A 20,036-nucleotide genomic window follows, 5' to 3' on the forward strand; every position below is an offset into this window, starting at 1 on the left:
AATAATCCTTCCTTGACGGATTGCATTGATGAATGTGGGGGATCTAATGTGGAGGAAAATGAGCTTGAGTCCTTTATGGTTAAACTCAAGGGTAAATCCAAGAAGCATTTTATTGCTCTGTTGGAACAACTCGGTGAAGCCAATGACATGATCGAGTCTCATGAAGATACTATCTCCAAGATGGAGGGGCATAGTCATGACTATGCCGATAAGATCTTGGATCTTTCCAATGCTCTTGAGGAAGAGTGTGGTCTTCGTTTGGCTCTTGAGGAGTCACACACGTTGATCATGCTAAGTTAAAGAAAGATTTTGATCATGCTCTCATTGTCTCTCATGTGCTAAACTCCAAGAAGGCCGAACTTGAGGTTGATCTTGCTAGACTCAAAGAGGAGTTTGATCTACTTGACAAGGCTCACAAGGTCTTGAAGGGTGCTCATGCTAGTCTCAAAGAGTCTCATGATCAACTTCAAGTAAAGCTAACCAAGGAAAAAGCCACTTTTCCTCGTATGATGTTAATTGATAATGCAAATGCTACTAACCCGTGTTGTGAGCATGTGCATCTTGTTGAGGAGAACGCTAAGCTAAAGGTGCAACTTGAGAAAGGTCTTGCGTCTTGCATACAAGGCGAGAAGAACCTCAACGACCTCTTGACCAACCAAAAGGGAGTTGTGGCCAAGGAAGGGATTGGGTACGTGCCCAAGTCCAAGAACAAGAAGAAGAATGACAAGGCCAAACGAACTCCTCCTCTCATGCAAACCTTTGTGAAGGAGAGTGAGGGTGCTAATAAGGAGAAGGAAAAAACTCCATGAGGGGTATTGGTGCCAAGAAGGGAAACGCTCCCCTTCCCAACAGAGCCAGGGACTTTAACCCTTCTTATGTGTTGTGTCGCGCTAGTGATGGTCATGTTTATGCCAAATTTGTTGGTTCTCCTTATGAGTACATTGAATGGTCTATTTGGGTTCCTAAGACCCTTGTTACTAACATCAAAGGACCCATTACAAAATGGGTACCTAAAACCAAGCATTGATCTCTTGTAGGTGTTTGCTTCCGGTGGGGGTCATGGTTGCTCGATAGTGGAGCTACTAATCATATGACCGGAAGCAAGGACTTGGTGGTGGACGTGCAAAAGATTCCATCCATGCCCACCAATGTTGAGTGGGGTGATGCCTCGTCTTCTAAGGTATTGGGACTCGGTAAAGTTGTCATTTCTCATGATCTTACGATCGAGAAGGTCATGCTTGTTGAGTTCCTTGCATACAATTTACTTTCCGTTCGTCAACTAGCACTCATGGGCTTTGCCACTTTCTTTGATATTGGTTCGTGGCCCTCTTGTGGAGCAAGACTCTTAAAGTAGCCTTTGTTGGGCATGTCGAGAATGGTCTCTATGTGATTAACTTTTCGGAGCGACCCACTAAGACCGCGACATGCCTAATGGCTGAAGTTGACGTGGGATGGATTTGGCATCGCCGTTTAGCCCACGTCAATATGAGATCTTTGCAAAGTCTTCTCAAGGGGGACCATGTCCGTGGACTAACAAATGTTAGTTTTGCCAAAGATCGTGCTTGCAGTGCTTCCATCGAAGGAAAGCTACATGAGAAGGCTCACCCTCCCACGACTATCATCTATTCAAAGAGGCCCTTGGAGCTCCTTCATTTGGATCTCTTTGGACCTCCATCCTTTGATAGTCTTGGGGGTAGAAAGTATTGCTTGGTGATTGTAGATGACTATTCAAGATACACTTGGGTATATTTCTTCAAGAGGAAGAGTGAGACCCAACAAACCATTGTCGACTTTGCAAATGAAGCTCAATGACAGCATAATATAAAGATCTTGATAATAAGAAGGGACAACGGCTCCGAGTTCAAGAACTACACCTTGGATGAGTTTTTGAGTGATGAGGGAATCAAGCATTAATATTCCGCACCCTATACCCCTCAACAAAATGGTGTAGCGGAGAGGAAGAACCTGGCATTGATGGATGCGGCAAGGACCATGATGGTGGAGTTCGAGTCTCCCTACAACTTTTGGGCCGAAGCCATCAACACCGCGTGCCATGCATCTAATCGGCTCTACCTCCGCAAAGGCTTGAACAAGACTCCATATGAGATACTCACCGGTAACAAGCCCAACCTCAAGTACTTTCGGGTGTTCGGGTGTAAGTGTTTCATTCTCAAGAAAGGTGTCCATTTGTCTAAATTTGAGGCTAGAGCTCATGAGGGCATGTTTGTTGGTTATGCTACAAACTCTCATTCTTACCGTGTTCTCAATAAGTCCACGGGACTTATTGAGGAAACGTGTAACGTGGAGTTTGATGAGAATAACGGCTCCCAAGTGGAGCAAAGTGGTACTTGTGATGTAGGTGATGAAATTCCTCCTCAAGCCATAAGAAGAATGGGTGTTGGTCTTATCCTACCCATTGAGGAACCCCTTGTGGCCGAAGGAGAAGGACAATGTTCTACTCAAGTGGAACCTTCACCAACCCAAGACCCACATGCTTCCGAAGAACAAAGTGCAGGCCCTCAACCTCATGAACAAGACCAAGGGCAAGATCAATCTCAAGATGGTGTTGTAACATCAAGTGATGCCCAAGGTCAAGTTCCATCCTCCGAGCAAGCTCAAGATCAAGAGCTTCCACGAGAATGAGAACAAGCTCAAGACGACGCTCAAGATGATCAAGTGACCACTCCTCGTCTCACCCCCGAGGAGGAATTAGAGCGTTGTGCCGCCAAGGTTGCTTCCAAGCTCTCCACCAAGGATCATCTCATGAGAAATGTGCTTGGAAGCTTAAGAAAGGGGGTAAGCACTTGTAGACAATTAGCAAACTATTGTGAACATCACGCGTTGTCTCTTGTGTTGAGCCCCAAAAGGTCTATGAGGCGCTCGAAGATCCGGATTGGCTCAATGCTATGCACGAATAACTCAACAACTTCGAGCGCAACAACGTGTGGAGATTGGTGCCAAGGCCGACGGTGAACCACAATGTCATTGGAACCAAGTGGATATTTAAGAACAAGCAAGATGCTCATGGGATTATCATTCGCAACAAGGCTCGCTTGGTAGCACAAGGCTACTCCCAAGTCGAGGGTATCGACTATGGTGAAACCTTTGCTCCCGTTGCTCGTCTTGAATCCATTCGCATGTTGATTGCATATGCTTCTCATCATAACTTTAAGTTTCAACAAATGGATGTGAAGAGTGCTTTTCTTAATGGTCCTATTAATGAATTGGTTTATGTCAAGCAACCCTCGGGGTTCGAGGATCCCTACTTTCCCGATCATGTGTATCAACTCGATAAGGCACTCTATGGCCTTAAACAAGCCCCATGTGTGTGGTATGACCACCTTACCGAGTTGTTACAAGACCGTGGTTTTGAAGTTGGGCTAATCGACCCCACTCTTTTTACTAAGAAGGTCAAAGGGGAGTTGTTTGTGTGCCAATTATATGTTGATGATATTATCTTTGGTTCCCCTAACAAAGCTTTCAATGAGGAATTTGCCGCTCTCATGACCTGAAAGTTCGAGATGTCTTCCATGGGAGAGTTGAAGTTCTTTCTAGGGTTTGAAGTGAAGCAAAGAAGAGATGGAACCTTCATCAACCAAGCCAAATACACTCAAGACATGCTCAAGAGATTCAAGCTAAGTGATGTCAAGCCGGCTTCCACTCCAATGCCCACCAAGTGCCAACTTGACATAGATCCCAATGGTAAAGCGGTGGATCAAAAGGTATATCGCTCCATGATTGGCTCCTTGCTTTACCTTTGTGCATCTAGACCGGATATCATGTTGAGTGTGGGATTTTGTGCATGGTTTCAAGCCGCACCTAAGGAAAGCCACTTTGTGGCGGTCAAGCGAATCTTTCGATATGTGGCTCATACCCCAAACTTTGGCTTATGGTACCCAAGAGGAGCAAACTTCAAGCTTGTAGGGTATTCGGATTCCGATTGGGCGGGAGACAAAGTGGATAGGAAGTCCACTTCCGGAGGGTGCCAATTCCTTGGTTGCTCTTTGGTAAGTTGGTCTTCCAAAAATCAAAGTTGTGTGTCTCTCTCGTCCATCGAAGCGGAGTATGTAGCGGCCGGTAGTTGTTGTGCACAACTCTTATGGATGAGGCAAACTTTAAAGGATTACGGTGTCATTTGTGACAAAGTGCCTCTTTGGTGTGACAATGAAAGTGCCTCTTTGGTGTGACAATGAAAGTGCCATCAAGATTTCTCTCAACCCGGTGCAACACTTCAAGACGAAGCATATTGAGATTCGGTATCACTTCATCCGGGATCACATTAGGCGAGGGGAGATCGAGCTCAACTATGTCAACACTCATGATAACCTTGTAGATATTTTCACGAAGCCGTTGGATGAAGCAAGATTTCACGAGTTAAGGCATGAGCTAAATATCATTGATTCGAGCAATATTGCTTGAACCCTTGCACACCCCACCATACTCAACTTGTTGTCTTGTTTAGATGTAAGCATGGACATAGGGGGAGTGTTGTTCTCTCAATGAACTCTCCCTCCCCCCCCCATTATGCATAAATTGATCAAGTCTTTCACATTAGCCATGTTTGATGGTACTTGTGCTTCAAAGACGAGTTTTGGTCATGGGCCCAAGGATAATTCTTCGCGGTGCCATACCAATTGACTCAAACATAGGTGGCTCTGGCCACCGCCCTCTCGTTGGAGAGGTTGTGTCTCGTGGCCGTCTCTTGTTGTCTTTTTGCCCCTTCTTCTCCTCGTGTTTGAGCTTGTTGGGTGGTGTGGTGTTCGTTTGAAGTTCCCGTGCGAAGACCACTCTTTCTCTTGTGTTGTAAATGTGCTTCTTCTTGAGCTCACGGTACTACCGCGACCTGCCATGGTACTACCGTGTGTGAAGTGTACAGTACTACCGGCCCAGCGCGGTACTACCGCCTGGGGGAGCGGTACTACCGCTTTGGTGCGGTCCTTCCGCCCAAGCGGTACTACCACGCTGTCGGAGGCGCGTGGGGATAAGGACGGGAACGGGGGGTTCTAACTTCCCCATACCCATTCGTCAGTTTCCCCCACTTCGTCTCTCTCTCTCTCTCGCTCAAGAACGGGGCCGGAGTCCCTCGCCGGATCTCTGTCTCCGGATGCTCTCTTTGGATTCCGACTGGTGGGATCGTTCCCCACCACTTCCTCTTGCCATGGACCAAGGTTTTCCCCCAAATCCCTCTCTTTCTTGTTGGTTCTCTTGTCTCTAGGTTTTTAGGGAGATGCTTGTGTTCTTGAGATTTTAGGCCAAATCTTTGCAAGAGAAGGTTGTAGAAGAGTAGTGTTGCGTAGACATTTTACTTGATATATTGTCCCGTGGTAGATGTGATCAACCGTAGTTCTGCCGTGGTTTCGCGCGTCTTCTCAGATTCAAAAGTAGGCTCGGATCTGACGCGGTGCGGTACTACCGTGCCTCTGATGCGGTACTACCGCTCATCCGGTACTACCGCTCATACGATGCGGTACTACCGCACGTTCTGTGGCACTAAGATCTTACTACCGCTCCAAGCCATGGTACTACCGTATCCTCACACGGTACTACCGCGACTAGGAGCGGTAGTAAAATTTTAGTACCACATGACCAGGCGGCACTACCGTTGTTGTCCCTTCTTCCTTGTGGCATTTATCCCGTATGATTTCTACTTGTTTCCCTTGCTTTGCCGTGGTCTTTGCATTGATTCTTCTCGCTCTTTGTGTGTGCTTTCTCTTGTGTCTTAGGTGGTGGCTCTCGCCGTTCCAATCCCAGTCGTGACACTGGCTCCAAGCGACTGCGCAATCCTCAAGATGAAGCACCAGAGGGCTCCAGTGCCCCCAAGCGCAATGTCAAGACCACTGCCAGCAAGCAAAAGGAACCTGTTAAGGGCATGGACGAGATTCCCCTCAATGAGTACGTCGAACGCCGGAAGATCAACCCTTATGTGAATGCTCGTGCTATCCTCAGAGGCACTGAGTTGTTTTGGACCAAGCAGCAGTCTCTCATTTATCTGGATGTGATCAAGAACAAGCAGAATACCTTCGTGGATGTCAAGTGGATAGACATGAATCACATGAGGAAGGACAAGTTTCGGGAGTATTTTGGAGAAGCTCTGGATTTGGTGGAGCAGTTCGCTATTGAGCATGTGATCTCCTTCCACCTTGACTATGACCCTGAGCTTATCTGTCAGTTCTTTGCCTCAGTTTAATTTCACCCCAGGGATGAGCGGAGGATGACCTGGATGACCAATGGCCATCAGTTGTCTGCTACCTGGAAGGAGTTCATGGGTCTGCTCCACGTTCCTGATGACGGACTTCACACACCCGTTGGTGTTCGCCCCCACGCCAATTCTGAGTCTGCTAACAAGAACTTGCTTCAGCCGTACTATGTTGAGAAGGTGCTTCCTAGTGGCAAGTCGACTTGGGTGCTGAACTCTTTTCTGGATATCATGCATCGCATCTTCCACAACACTCTGTTCCCTCGCATTGGCGACAAGGACAAGGTTCATTCCTATCTGGTGGACATGATGCTCCTGTGCGCGGAGGCACATTCGTCTCAGACTCAGCCACTTGATGTCTCACACATCATGTGGTGTGAGCTTCGGTTTGCGGTGTACACCCGCAAGGTACCTATCTATGGACCATACATGTTTCTATTGATCTCCACGACTTGGGAGAAGATGTACCCTGGTGATGAGTTCCTTGCTCTAGACTGGATTCGGTATGAGTCCATCAGTCTCCACGTCAAGCTCAATTGAGCCAACACTACTACTCGTGCTGAGGCGTCTACTACTAGAAGGGTTGTTGGTGAGGAGGAGGCTGGTGCAGAGGATGTTGCTGAGGACCGTGCTGCTAGGTCTTCCCCACCTTCCTCTGAGTCGTCGTGGGCCAAGAAGTTGAAGGACAAGATGAAGACTCTCTTCTGCATGCAGGCGAAGGGGCAGTACAGGACTCACGTGGCACCCAAGGAGAGTCGCCGCCGCAACAAGAAGGTCATGAAGCTCTTTGGAGAGGATGTCTCTGGCGGTTCTGAGGATGCCATCACGCCAGAGGCTGCATGGATGGCGAAGCAAGGTTTCAAGTGGACTAGTTCTGAGGAGGACATCGAGGACACCGTCCTCGCCGCCGAGTCTGACGAGGAGCACGAGGAGCATTGGGATGATGCCTTTTTGGCGTCTTGATGCCAAAGAGGGAGAGAGTGTAGGGATTTGCGTGTTTGCGAGTCGTGTGTCGTGTTTGGTGTGTTTGCTTTGTCGTTTGGACCTCGTTTGCCTTTGTTTGGTTTGTGCCTTTGAGACTTATCCTTCATATGGTGTAAGACATATGCACTCTATTCTATCTTAGTGAGCTTATGTTTGTGCTATGTCTAGTGTTAGCCTTACTATTGCAAGATATGTCTTGTCTCTATAATATAGGGGGAGCTTTGATCCTAGTATGTGCGCCGTGCAGTCAAAGCACCCATCTAGTTGGCACACATCTAGGGGGAGCCCGTCTATATTCTAGAGAGGAGGGTTTTGCGTTTGCTTAATATTATTTCCCTTGTGCAAATCCCGTATTGTCATCAATCCACCAAAAAGGGGGAGATTGTAAGGGCATATTTATCCCTAAGGTGTTTTGGTGATTGATGACAATGTGTTTGCGGACTAATCGTGTGTCTTGAGTTTCCAAGACGTTTCTTCGCTAGGCACAAGACGGTTTGGTGTCCCTCGAAGACTATTGAAGATGGTGTTTTTCTATGTTTCTTTTTGGTGGATTTGAGTCGTAGGAAAGCCGTACTATTAAGAGGGGGTCCGCGTCGGAAAGGTTCGGGTGGAATCATCACGTACACGTTTCTTTCTAGTCCCCTCCTTTCCCTGCACCTTGGAGCATCCTCCGTTTTTATCTCTTTACCTTGTTCTGGCTGTTGTGTTGGCTTGCGGTAGTACTGCTCCCTAGTGAGCGGTAGTACCGTGCTGTGGCGCGGTAGTACCGCGGGTGCCCACGGTAGTACCGCTCCTCTAGAGCCGTAGTACCGTGACCCCCAGGCCAAGTACCGCTCCCTCGCGGTAGTAGGGGCGGATGTAATTTTTTACATCCGCGCTACGACGGTAGTACCGCATCCCTTGCGCGGTAGTATCGTGCGCGGCCTAGCTCAGCTGCCAGGCGGTAGTACCGCTTCTCTGCGGTAGTACTATGTTGGATTTTTGCTACGTCCATTTTCCAGCGGAAGTAGGCACGGATGTTCTGTTATCCACGCTCTTCCTAGGCTTGGGGTTCCCTGCCTTGCGGTAGTACCGCAAGGGGGAGCGGTAGTACCGCGTCTGCGGAAGTACGGTCCTCAGCCAATGTGCTTAAGGTCTGCCCTAGCTACTGCTGCTGCTGTGGTAGTACCGCGGCTCCTCACGGTAGTACCGCGTGGCCTTGCGGTAGTACCGCTGTTCTAGAGCGGTAGTACCGCTGGTCGCGGGCTGGTAGGTGGATAACGGTTGGTTTTTCTTCCTTAGCTATATAAGGGGTGTCTTCTTCCTCGTGTTGACTACCTCTTCCAACCCTAAGCTCCATTGTTGCTCTAAGCTCCATTTTCGCCTGATCTCACTCCCTAGCCAATCAAACTTGTTGATTTGCTCGGGAGTGGTTGAGAAGGCCCCGATCTACACTTCCACCAAGAGAAATTTGATTCCTCCCACTAATCCCTTGCGGATCTTGTTACTCTTGGGTGTTTGAGCACCTTAGACGGTTGAGGTCACCGCGGAGCCATAGTCCATCGAGGTGAAGCTTCGTGGTGTCGTTGGGAGCCTCCAATTGAGTTGTGGAGATTGCCCCAACCTTGTTTGTAAAGGTTCGGTCGCCGCCTCCAAGGGCACCAATAGTGGAATCACGGCATCTCACATTGTGTGAGGGCGTGAGGAGAATACGGTCGCCCAGTGGCTTCTTGGGGAGCATTGTGCCTCCACACCGCTCCAACGGAGACGTAGTTCCCCTCAAAGGGAAGGAACTTCGGTAACACATCCTCGTCTCCACCGGCTCCACTCTTGGTTATCTCGTGCCTTTACTTGTGCAAGCTTATTTGTGATATATCTCTTGCTTGCTTGTGTTTCTATCTTTATTGCATCATATAGGTTGCTCACCTAGTTGCATATCTAGACAACCTACTTTGATGCAAAGTTTAAATTGTTAAAGAAAAGCCAAAAATTGTTAGTTGCCTATTCACCCCCCCCCCTTCTAGTCAACCATATCGATCCTTTCATATGAGATGGTTGTTTACTATGTTGTTTGCTTCTTTTCGGTGTTGCTTCTTCGGTTTAGTTCTGATAACGTCACGATTGTGAGGATCCGTTCGACTACGTCCATTTGCCTTCTTCATGGACTCGTTCTTCTTCCTTGCGGGATTGCAGGCGAGATGACCATACCCTCGAAATCACTTCTATCTTTGCTTGCTAGTTGTTCGCTCTATTGCTATGTCGCGATACCTACCACTTGCTTTATCATGCCTCCCATATTGCCATGTTAAGCCCCTAACCCACCTTTCCTAGCAAACCGTTGTTTGGCTATGTTACCGCTTTTGCTCAGCCCCTCTTATAGCCTTGCTAGCTGCAGGTCAAGATGAAGTTTGTTCCTTGTTGGAACATGGATATTGTTGGGATATCATTATTATATCGTATTTACTTTAATGCATCTATATACTTGGTAAAGGGTGGAAGGCTCGGCCTTATTCCTGGTGTTTTGTTCCACTCTTGACATCCTAGTTTCCGTCATACCGGTGTTATGTTCCTTGATTTTGCATGCCTTACGCGGTTGGGTGTTATGGGAACTCCTTGATAGTTCGCTTTAAATAAAACTCCTCCAGCAAGGCCCAACCTTGGTTTTACATTTGCATCACCTAAGCCTTTTTCCCTCGGGTTTCCGGAGCCCGAGGGTCATCTTTATTTTAAACCCCCCCCCCCCCCCCCGGGCCAGTGCTCCTCTGAGTGTTGGTCCAAACTAGAGCCCCTTGTAGCGCCACCTCGGGGAAACTTGAGGGTTGGTTTTAGTTGTACGGGATGCGCATCCGGTGTGCCCTGAGAACGAGATATGTGCAGCTCCTATCGGGGTTTGTCGGCACATTTGGGCGTCTTTGCTGGTCTTGTTTTACCATTGTTGAAATGTCTTGTAACCGGGATTCCGAGTCTGATCGGGTCTTCCTGGAAGAAGGAATATCCTTCGTTGACCGTGAGAGCTTGTGATGGGCTAAGTTGGGACACCCCTGCAGGGTTTGAACTTACGAAAGTCGTGCCCGTGGGTATGGGCAGATGGGAATTTGTTAATGTCCGGTTGTAGAGAACTTGACACTTGACTTAATTAAAATGCATCAACCGCGTGTGTAGCCGTGATGGTCTCTTTCCGGTGGAGTCCCGGAAGTGAACACGGTTCTTGTGTTATGTTTGTGCGTAATTAGATTCAGGATCACTTCTTGATCACTTCTAGCTTCACGACCGTTGCGTTGCTTCTCTTCTCGCTCTTATTTGCATATGTTAGCCACCATATATGCTTAGTGCTTGCTGCAGCTCCACCTCACTACCTTCCCCTACCCATAAGCTTAAATAGTCTTGATCTCACGGGTGTGAGATTGCTGAGTCCTTGTTGCTCACAAATACTTCCAAACAGTTGCAGGTGCCGATGATACCAGTGCAGGTGACGCAACCGAGCTCAAGTGGGAGCTTGATGAAGATCTTGGTCATTGTTTTGTTTTGTTTCCCGTTGATCAGTAGTGGAGCCCGGTTGGGACGATCGGGGATCTAGCATTTGGGGTTGTCTTCTTTTATTTTGGTTCTGTAGTCGGACCTTGATTGTATTCTGGATGATGTATGTTTAACTTGTATTTGTGTGAAGTGGTGATTGTAAGCCAACTCTTTATCCCTTTCTCATTCGGTACATGGGATTGTGTGAAGATTACCCTCTTGCGACAAACCTACCATGGGGCTATGCCTCTAAGTCATGCCCCGACACGTGGGAGATATAGCCGCATCGTGGGCATTACATTCGTTCATCTTCATTCATGTGTCTTTGGGTTAGATTCTTCTAACCTATGCTTCTCTTCATCGACGGCGATTGTTGTTCTGGTGCGCTGGTCCTACGGGGTCTTAGCATGGTGAATTCCCGACTGTCTACTACATAAAGTTTTGTCCGGCTCTCGTGTGTGTGTGTGTTGTGGGGGGGATGACGGGATGACAGTCGCACGTCTTCGCCTCGCTTAGACCTAAATGTAACTTTAGTCTTTGTACTGCCATGATAAAGAATAGATCGCAAGTTATATGGAATATTGGATAGCAGATGCACTGCCATACCAGTTCACCAGGTATTTTCTTTTTATACATTATCTCGTTATTTTATCTCAAAATAATATATCAATTTTTTATATATTTTGTAGGAGGATATGAAACATTTTTGACAAAAATTAGCTGTCATTTTGCTCGATTCAGAGCTGAATAAGCTAAAAGGAAGTCCCATATACCATCAACCTGACGATGAAGAAACTTTAGCTAATTCTGATCTCGAGATCCTCGAGAATCCACCTGACGTAGTCAAAGACAAACATCCTGCCCCAATCACTATCATACCCACAGACCAATATGAATTACTTGCTGGCCTTTGCAACAACATCATGTCGATCGATGATGCCGGGTGTTTGGAGTAAGTATCATGTATCAATATTTAATGTGCGGACGTACATTATGAAGGAAATATGCCCTAGAGGCAATAATAAAGTTATTATTTATTTCCTTATTTCATGATAAATGTTTATTATTCATGCTAGAATTGTATTAACCGGAAACATGATACATGTGTGAATACATAGACAAACATAGTGTCACCAGTATGCCTCTACTTGACTAGCTCGTTGATCAAAGATGGTTATGTTTCCTAACCATAGACATGAGTTTTCATTTGATTAAATGGGATCACATCATTAGGAGAATGATGTGATTGACTTGACCCATTTCGTTAGCTTAGCACTTGATCGTTTAGTTTGTTGCTATTGCTTTCTTCATGACTTATACATGTTCCTATGACTATGAGATTATGCAACTTCCCGTTTACCGGAGGAACACTTTGTGTCCTACCAAACGTCACAACGTAACTGGGTGATTATAAAGGTGCTCTACAGGTGTCTCCGAAGGTACTTGTTGAGTTGGCGTATTTCAAGATTAGGATTTGTCACTCCGATTGTCGGAGAGGTATCTCTGGGCCTACTCGGTAATGCACATCACTATAAGCCTTGCAAGCATTGTAACTAATGAGTTAGTTGCGGGATGATGTATTGCGGAACGAGTAAAGAGACTTGCCGGTAACGAGATTGAAGTAGGTATTGAGATATCGACGATCGAATCTCGGGCAAGTAACATATCGATGACAAAGGGAACAATGTATGTTGTTATGCGGTTCGACCGATAAAGATCTTCGTAGAATATGTAGGAGCCAATATGGGCATCCAGGTTCCGCTATTGGTTATTGACCAGAGAAATATCTCGGTCATGTCTACATAGTTCTCAAGCACGCTTAACGTTCGTTGACGATATAGTATTTATGAGTTATGTATGTTGGTAACCGAATGTTGTTCGGAGTTCCAGATAAGATCACGGACATGACGAAGAACTCTGGAATGGTCCGGAGATAAAGTTTGATATATGGGATAATAGTATTTGGTCTCCGGAAGGGTTCCGGAATTCACCGGAAGGGGTTCCGGATGTTCCCCAAAATGTTTGGGTACGAGAACACTTTATTTGGGCCAAAGGGGAAAGCCCACAAGGTTTTTGGAAAGCGCAAAAGGTAGTTTTAAGGAGTCCAGGGGCCAGACGCCGGAAACCCTACCGTCTGGCCCTGGAGTCCGAGATGGACTCTTGCCTTTCGGGTGAAACCGACTTTGTGTAGGCTTTTCCTCCAAGTTTCGACCCTAAGGCTCAACATATAAATAGAGGGGTAGGGCTAGCACCCAAGACACATCAAGAAACACCAAGCCATGTGTCGGCTATCCCTTCCCCTCTAGTTTATCCTCCGTCATAGTTTTCATAGTGCTTAGGAGAAGCCCTGCGGAGATTGTTCTTCACCAACACCGTCACCACGCCGTCGTGCTGTCGGAACTCATCTACTACTTCGCCCCTCTTGCTGGGTCGAGAAGGCGGGGACGTGATCAAGCTGAACGTGTGCTGAACGCGGAGGTGCCGTACGTTCGGTACTTGATTGGGACGGATCGTGAAGGTGTACGACTACATCAACCGCGTTGATAAACGCTTCCGCTTACGGTCTACGAGGGTACGTAGACAATACTCTCCCCTCTCGTTGCTATGCATCACCATGATCCTGCGTGTGCGTAGGAAATTTTTTGAAATCACTGTGCTCCCCAACACATTATTCTTCTTCTTACCATCCAATTTTTAGGAAGGTATGGGTCCGGAGCTCGACTCCCGATCCAATGGGCTTAAGTCTTAAGAAAGTTCAGTGCATACTTAACATGGAGCAACATATGGACAATGATTTCTTCAACACTGTCGTGCGTATAGTAGCATGTGACGAGGGAGTATTGTTCACAGACCCTCCTATACACTACATGAATCTAAAATTTTGTGTAAGTTATTGTAACTCTTCATTCTATGTGTCATTAGTATCAACATGTTGAAATAATATTTCTTTTTTTACTTAGTCCATGATGCTAGAGTCAACACGAGGTCAGAAGTTTTGCGAGAAGGAAACTATCCGTACGTTGGCAACATTATTTGATAGCTGGCCTAAACAACATCTCATCGTGCAGTATGATAAGTAAAGTATTTTGTCTATTGTTATCATGGTTTATTGTTGTTTCTAATAGTTTCACTTGTAGATTTATCTTCCCTATGCATCCATCGGCCGATATATCTTATATGTCATCGACAAAGAGGCACGTCGTCTATATATTATGGATCCTATTTAAACATCACAATCGTCAGAGGATAAAAAATTAAGGCATGAACTGAAATTAAAAAGTTTTGCAGGGGATTTCAAAGAAGCACTCGAAATAAAGCTACCTGGTTGGAAATTCTGATATATCTAAATGGCAACGTTTATTTCCGTTTGGTATTCCAACGAGTATCGACGGGTAATGAATTCATAACATAAACATTTATTTTTGTTATTACTATATTCTTTATATTATTAATTTAAAGTTTTGCAGGAATGTGTCTGGCTATTTTTTTTTCATTTTATGCTCTGATGGAATGGTAAAGAATTGGTCAAGTCGGTTTGCGCGGTGAGTATTGTCTGTTACATGTTTTAAGACCTTCGGCGTGAAATTTTTATACTAACTACATATATTGTTTGTGCAGGATGGATATGAGTTGAGGAAGCAATTTTTATTATACTTGCTAAAACATCGTGGGAATGAAGCTAAACACAACTTTCCTGATATTGTGAAAGAATTTTTTTTAAGCGCATCATCTAGATATTAAGAGTTTTATAATAAATGTTTAGTTGGAACATCACTCAATTTGTTACATTAACATGTCATTAATTTTACTTTATGTTATCAGTTTACTTTGCAAGAATGGACTTCAGTTATTAAATAATTATGTTTGTGTTATATTGTTTGTTCGTGTGAAATTTAACATGTAACTTTTGCAAACTATTTAAAGAGCATGTACTTCTACCACAGCCCACCGGTGAAGTTGTTGCTTGCTAGGACCAGAGTGCGGAGGTTGACGCAGTCGAGCAGGTCCTTCGGTATGCTTCCGTTCAGCGAGTTGTTGCCCACTGAAAAGAACACGAGGCCCTGTAGCTGGCCAAGCCCAGCAGGCAGGTGCCCTGTCAACTCGTTTGATGACATGCTCGCGTTGGACAGCAACGTGCAGTTGGCTATGCTCACCGGAATTGGGCCGGACAGCGAGTTGCTGTGGATGATGAGCTTCCGGAGATTCCGGAGCGCCCCGATGTTCTCCGGCAGCCGGCCAGACAGGGAGTTGTTGCTGAGCGACAGGTATGTCAGGTTGACAAGATTCGTCAGAGACGTCGGAACCGTGCCGGTGAGCCGGTTATCATGGAGCGTCAGCGTCTGGAGCGACCGGAGCTCGCCGAGCTCCGGCGGGATCGAGCCGGTCAGCTGGTTCGTGGACAGCCCAAGCGATACTAGCTTCGTGCACCGCCCCAGCGAGCTCGGGATCTCGGACGACAGCACGTTGTGGTACAGGCGCAACTCCTCCAGGTTCACGAGCTCCCCAAGCTCGCGAGGGATGGCGCCGGTGAATCGGTTGCTGTATATGTTGAGCCTGGTGAGGTTCTTACACCGGCCGAGCTCCGACGGGATTGGTCCGGAGAAGCGGTTTTCCACCAGCTGAAGAATCCAGAGGTGCGAGAAGTTCCCGATCTCCGGCGGGATCGAGCCGGACAGGTTGTTGGCGCTGAGGTCCAGCGACTTCATCCGCGTGAGCTTGGCGAATGAAGGCGGAAGCTCGCCGTCGAGATTGTTCATAAAGGCCTCGAATATCTGGAGTTTGTGGAGATCGCCGATGCAAGACGGGATTTGGCCGTTGAGGTTGTTGGTGTTCAGGCCGAGCGCCCACATCGCCGAGCAGTTGCAGAGGCGGCTCGGGATGCCGCCGCTGAGGGAGTTGTTGCCGAGGTCCAGGAGCTGCAGGCTCCCCAGGTCGCCGAGCTCCGGGGGGATGCCGCCGGCGAAGCCGTTCTCGGTGAGGATGAGCTGCTGGAGCTCGCCGAGGCGGCCGAGCTGCGGCGGGATGGCGCCGGTGAAGCCGTTCTCGGTGAGGTCGAGGAGCTGGAGCGTGGAGATGTTGCCGAGGAACGGCGTGAGCGTGCCCTGGAGCTGGGTCTGGAGCAGCTGGATGGACGTGACGCGGCCCGCGCCGTCGCAGGCGACGCCGGTCCAGTTGCAGTGGCGCGGCACCCCGCCGCGGACGGCGTCGCCGGCCCCCGCCGTCCAGTCGGACAGCGCGCCCAGCGGGTCGGCGGTGACGCCCTTCTTGAACGCCAGCAGCGCCTCGAGGTGCAAGGGCGCCGCCGCGTCCGCCGCGAGCAATGCCACCGCCAGCCAGACAGCGAGAACCGGCGGCAGCAGCCAAGTGCGACGAGCCACCATTTCTAGTGCGATCTTTGTTCCTTGCAGACTTCAATCTCATGTGAATACTATGTACTATGTGATTGAATCGAATAAATTCGCGAGTGCTTTTAAGCAACATCGAACCATGCTGTCCACGTCTGTGTGTGTGAGTGTCAACCCGAGGCGCGTCGACACGCGACGAAAGGGACCAGATTGACTCGAAATCTGGCGGGAAGTTTGATTCAAAGGGAGAAGAAGGTGGCAGTCTTGCCGTGCCGACATGGCTTAGATAACAGAAAATGGATGATGGTTTCAGACCATACTAGATTCTCTTTGCAGCGAGCATTAAAAAGGAGTAAAACAGATCCTAAAAAAAAGGAGTAAAATTGCAGAGAAAATTGATAACAGATGATGGTCCACGGAGGAGAGAAATTGCTCTTTTCAGCGAGCTTTAAAAAGGAGTAAAATTCACTGGTGGTCCCTGTACTTTTCTCACTGGTTCACTTCGGTCCATGTATTCAAGACCTTAGAGCAACTCCAACGCGCCGACCTATTTTGTCCGCACGTGTTCGTTTGGGTTAAAACGGACACAAAAATTGGCACAACGCGCCGACACAAACGTACGCGCGTCTATTTTTTATCCGCCCGACGATCCATTTCTGGCCCAAATTTGGATCTCATTTGCGTTGGCGTGGACACGAAACGAATGCGCGCGACGCCGGCCTACTCCTTCCCTGACCCGCCAGTCGGTGGCACAACCACCACCATTTCCCCACTTTCTCAAAAAACTCCCGCCCGCTCGCCATGGATGACGTCCCGACCCTCGATGCCGCTGCCGGCCTCGCCTCCTCCAACCTCACCTTCATCGCCTCTGCCAAAGGCAAGCCCCGCGCACCCTGCAAGACTGCGGCACCGCCCAAGAAGAAGCAGTTGACGCCGAAGCAGTGGGCCCTGCGGTCGGCCAAGAGAAAGGGTCGGAGACATGCGCGGACGCAAAGCTCAGAACCGCGGCTGCCGCCTCCCTCTCCGCCGCCGCACAGCAGGAGGAAACCAATGCCCGCGTCGTCACGGCAACGAGGGAGACCCTGCTCTACCTAGGGTTAAACCCTGGCTATCATGTGCTTGTCTCCGCCGCCGTGGCCGCGGCGAGCATGGGGTTGTCGGCATTTCCTCGGGTGGTACTGCCAGAGTCGCCGCGCGCGTCTACCACACAGCCGATTCCCGGCTTCCATATCTATCTGCAAGCCTCCCGCTTCTCTGGGGAATGCTCGTCGGAGGTGAGCCTAGTGGCGCCATCCACAACCGCGCCCATGGCTATCGACCTCAACGCCACACCGGTGGCTAGTGGATCATCCTCTAGAGGGACGAGGAAATGCATGCAACCTGTTCGACAGAATGCCGGTCACCAGTGACGACGAGATGGCCAACCGTTTCTCATCGAGAACATCATCTTCGAAGGCGGTGTGGGAGCCGCTGCCTCCGCAGGCGGTGCGGGCGCGGCTGCCTTTGATCCCGACAAGACCCCAAAGCCAAGATGGAAGAGCGCCCTTCATGCCAGCCACCTTTGATAAAGTTGGCATGGACGACTCCTTCATGCAAGACCAGGTCGGCATGGGCAGCACCTTCCCGCTCGACCTCGAATTCCCAGAGGACTATGGCCTCGAGGAAGAGGATGAAGTGAGCATCGATGGGGAGCCTTTGTTCGAGCACAAGCTCGCCAACCAAGCCGGCGCAAACAAGAAGCGCAAAAGCAAGCAGACGAAGGCATACACGCAGCCGGAGGACAAACTCCTTTGTGAGTGTTGGAGGGACATTGGACAAGACCCCAAGGTCGGCGCCGAGAAAAAGGCATCTATCTTTTGGCTTCGTGTTTATCGTGAGTACCATGAATGCAAGAAGTTCGAGCCGTACCAAATGGAGAGCAAGCGCGGGTGGGTGTCGCTCTTGAAGTGATGGAGGGTGATACAACAAGAGTGGGACAAGTTTTGTGCAACCCTTCAGAGCATCCAAGCACGTCCTGTGAGCGGCCTCGGCCTCAAAGATATGGTATACATGCGCCACTTCGTATATGTTTATCGTTATGCTTGCATGCCCATTTGCTCATATGCTTGCATGCTATTCACTTGTAGGCATTCTAAGCTTTGGAGGCATTCAAGACCCCACATGACAGCAAGTCCTTCAACCTCACCCGTTGTTGGATGATCATCAACGGGGAGGAGAAGTTCAAGGCGCAATATACTGCTGCCAAAGCACGTGGGGGTGGAAACCGTCGAGGAGCATGGGGAGGGTGAGAAGCCACGACCGCGGGGGAAGACCAACTCCAAGAAGGAGGACAAGCGCGATGTGGCGTCGATTGCCTTGCATGCCACTTTGGAGGGCATGATGAAGAAGGACACAAGGGAGAAGAAGCGCCGACAAGACAATGAAGATCAAATGAACGCCTTCATGGTGATCCGAAGGAGGAGGCTTGAGCTCGATGCGAAGAAGCAAATCAAGATGCTCAAGATGAAGGCGGAGAAGCAAGTGAAGATGCTCGAGATCGAGACCACCAATGCCAAGACCAAAGGTAAAAAGAAATGGTGCTCGCTAGCATGATGACAAGGATGGAGATCATGAAGGTGGACTTGAACACGGTGTCACTGAGGAAGAGGCAATGGTTCGAGAAGATGCAAGTCGACATGCTCAAGTTCGATGACGAGTGATCTATGATAGAGAGCGTCATTCTTTTTTATGCCGGCAAGTGTACTGGCATGACCACAGCCGAGATGGCGTGGTCGAACTCCCGCCCTTTATATGTGCTGGCATGGCGCCGACATGAACTCTGGACGATGGCATGGCCGCTGACATGATCTATGGCCAGGAGCCTTTTAAAATTTGTATGTGGATATGAAATGTATCGGCACGTTGGACGCATTGCTGATCCAAATATAAAATGGAGCGGATAATCCGAACGAAAAAAGCGTGCGTCCGTTTGGCTCTGGTCGCGTTGCAGTTGCTCTTAGTCAATACAGTCACTGTATACTCACCCAGCTTCGTATTTTCTTTATGTTGACCGGTCAACTCTCCATCCACGCGGGTCCCATATGTCAGTGAATAGAAGAAAGAAAGAGAAGGATAAAACATTGCTCGAGTGGGGGATTCGAACGGGAGAGTTCCGGGTGAGGGATTCGAACGCACTAGCCACCTGAGCGCACAACGAATTCTGTCAATAAGTAGAGCTCTAGTCTACTGTAGATAGTGTTCTATTGGGCTAACTGTGAACGTTAAGGCACCTTTAGCCCACCCCTTAAAAGAGCTTAACTCTAGTGCAACCCTCGAAACGTTTAAGTTCTCAAGGAGTGAGGAGTAGTGTCGGCGGGCACGTTCATTTGCCTCCGATGGCCACCCGCAACCCTTCCAATCTCCGGTCACCAAATTCCGGCTAGATTTCGACAAGATTCTTGTGAAGTTTTTATCGGAAGGAATTGGAGGTCAGCACATGATGAAAATCACTGCAAGCTCAGTCATATACATGAAGACGGAACCAATCTATTTCTCTATGCAATTTCTGTGTGAGAATCTGAAACTATCTAGAAATTACTTGGACATACGGAGGTTCTATCGAGGATTGCATTATTGTTCCCGGAAGAGACTGTGGACATCCTCTTCTTTCCTTGAAGTGGTCATTGTTGCTAGTTGGAATATTTGAATACTTGAAAGCTCGAAGTCGAAGCTGAAATGTGTGTGTGTGTGTGTGTGTGTGTGTGTGTGTGTGTGTGTGTGTGTGTGTGTGTGTGTGTGTGTGTGTGTGTGTGTGTGTGTGTGTGTGTGTGTGTGTGTGTGTGTGTGTGTGTGTGTGTGTGTGTGTGTGTGTGTGTGTGAAACCGAGAAAACACATGGGGTAAAAGTGATGGCAGCGTGTTTTTCTTAACAAAAACCATGAGTACAGCACCCACTTGGAGATAAGCTTGGAAGGATTGATTGGGAGGGAGGGTGACACTGGAGTGTCCTCTTGACCAATCCGGACCATGTTGCATAGC

General features: G+C 48.4%; 1 protein-coding gene across 1 annotated transcript; it reads right to left on the minus strand.

The window, feature by feature from the left end:
- Window positions 1–14,448: 14,448 nt before the first annotated feature.
- LOC123186099 (LRR receptor-like serine/threonine-protein kinase FLS2) lies at window positions 14,449–16,096 on the minus strand. The gene has a single exon (XM_044597896.1). It carries the CDS (start codon window positions 16,054–16,056, stop codon window positions 14,611–14,613), a length of 1,446 nt encoding a protein of 481 aa, XP_044453831.1. The 5' UTR covers window positions 16,057–16,096; the 3' UTR covers window positions 14,449–14,610.
- Between the last annotated feature and the right edge of the window lie 3,940 nt (window positions 16,097–20,036).

This window comes from Triticum aestivum, chromosome 2A, assembly GCF_018294505.1.
Source record: "Triticum aestivum cultivar Chinese Spring chromosome 2A, IWGSC CS RefSeq v2.1, whole genome shotgun sequence".
Classification (NCBI taxonomy): Eukaryota; Viridiplantae; Streptophyta; class Magnoliopsida; order Poales; family Poaceae; genus Triticum; species Triticum aestivum.

Excerpts from the sequence above, each read along its gene's own strand:
- LOC123186099 (XM_044597896.1), bottom strand. The coding sequence starts at position 16,056 with ATGGTGGCTCGTCGCACTTGGCTGCTGCCGCCGGTTCTCGCTGTCTGG.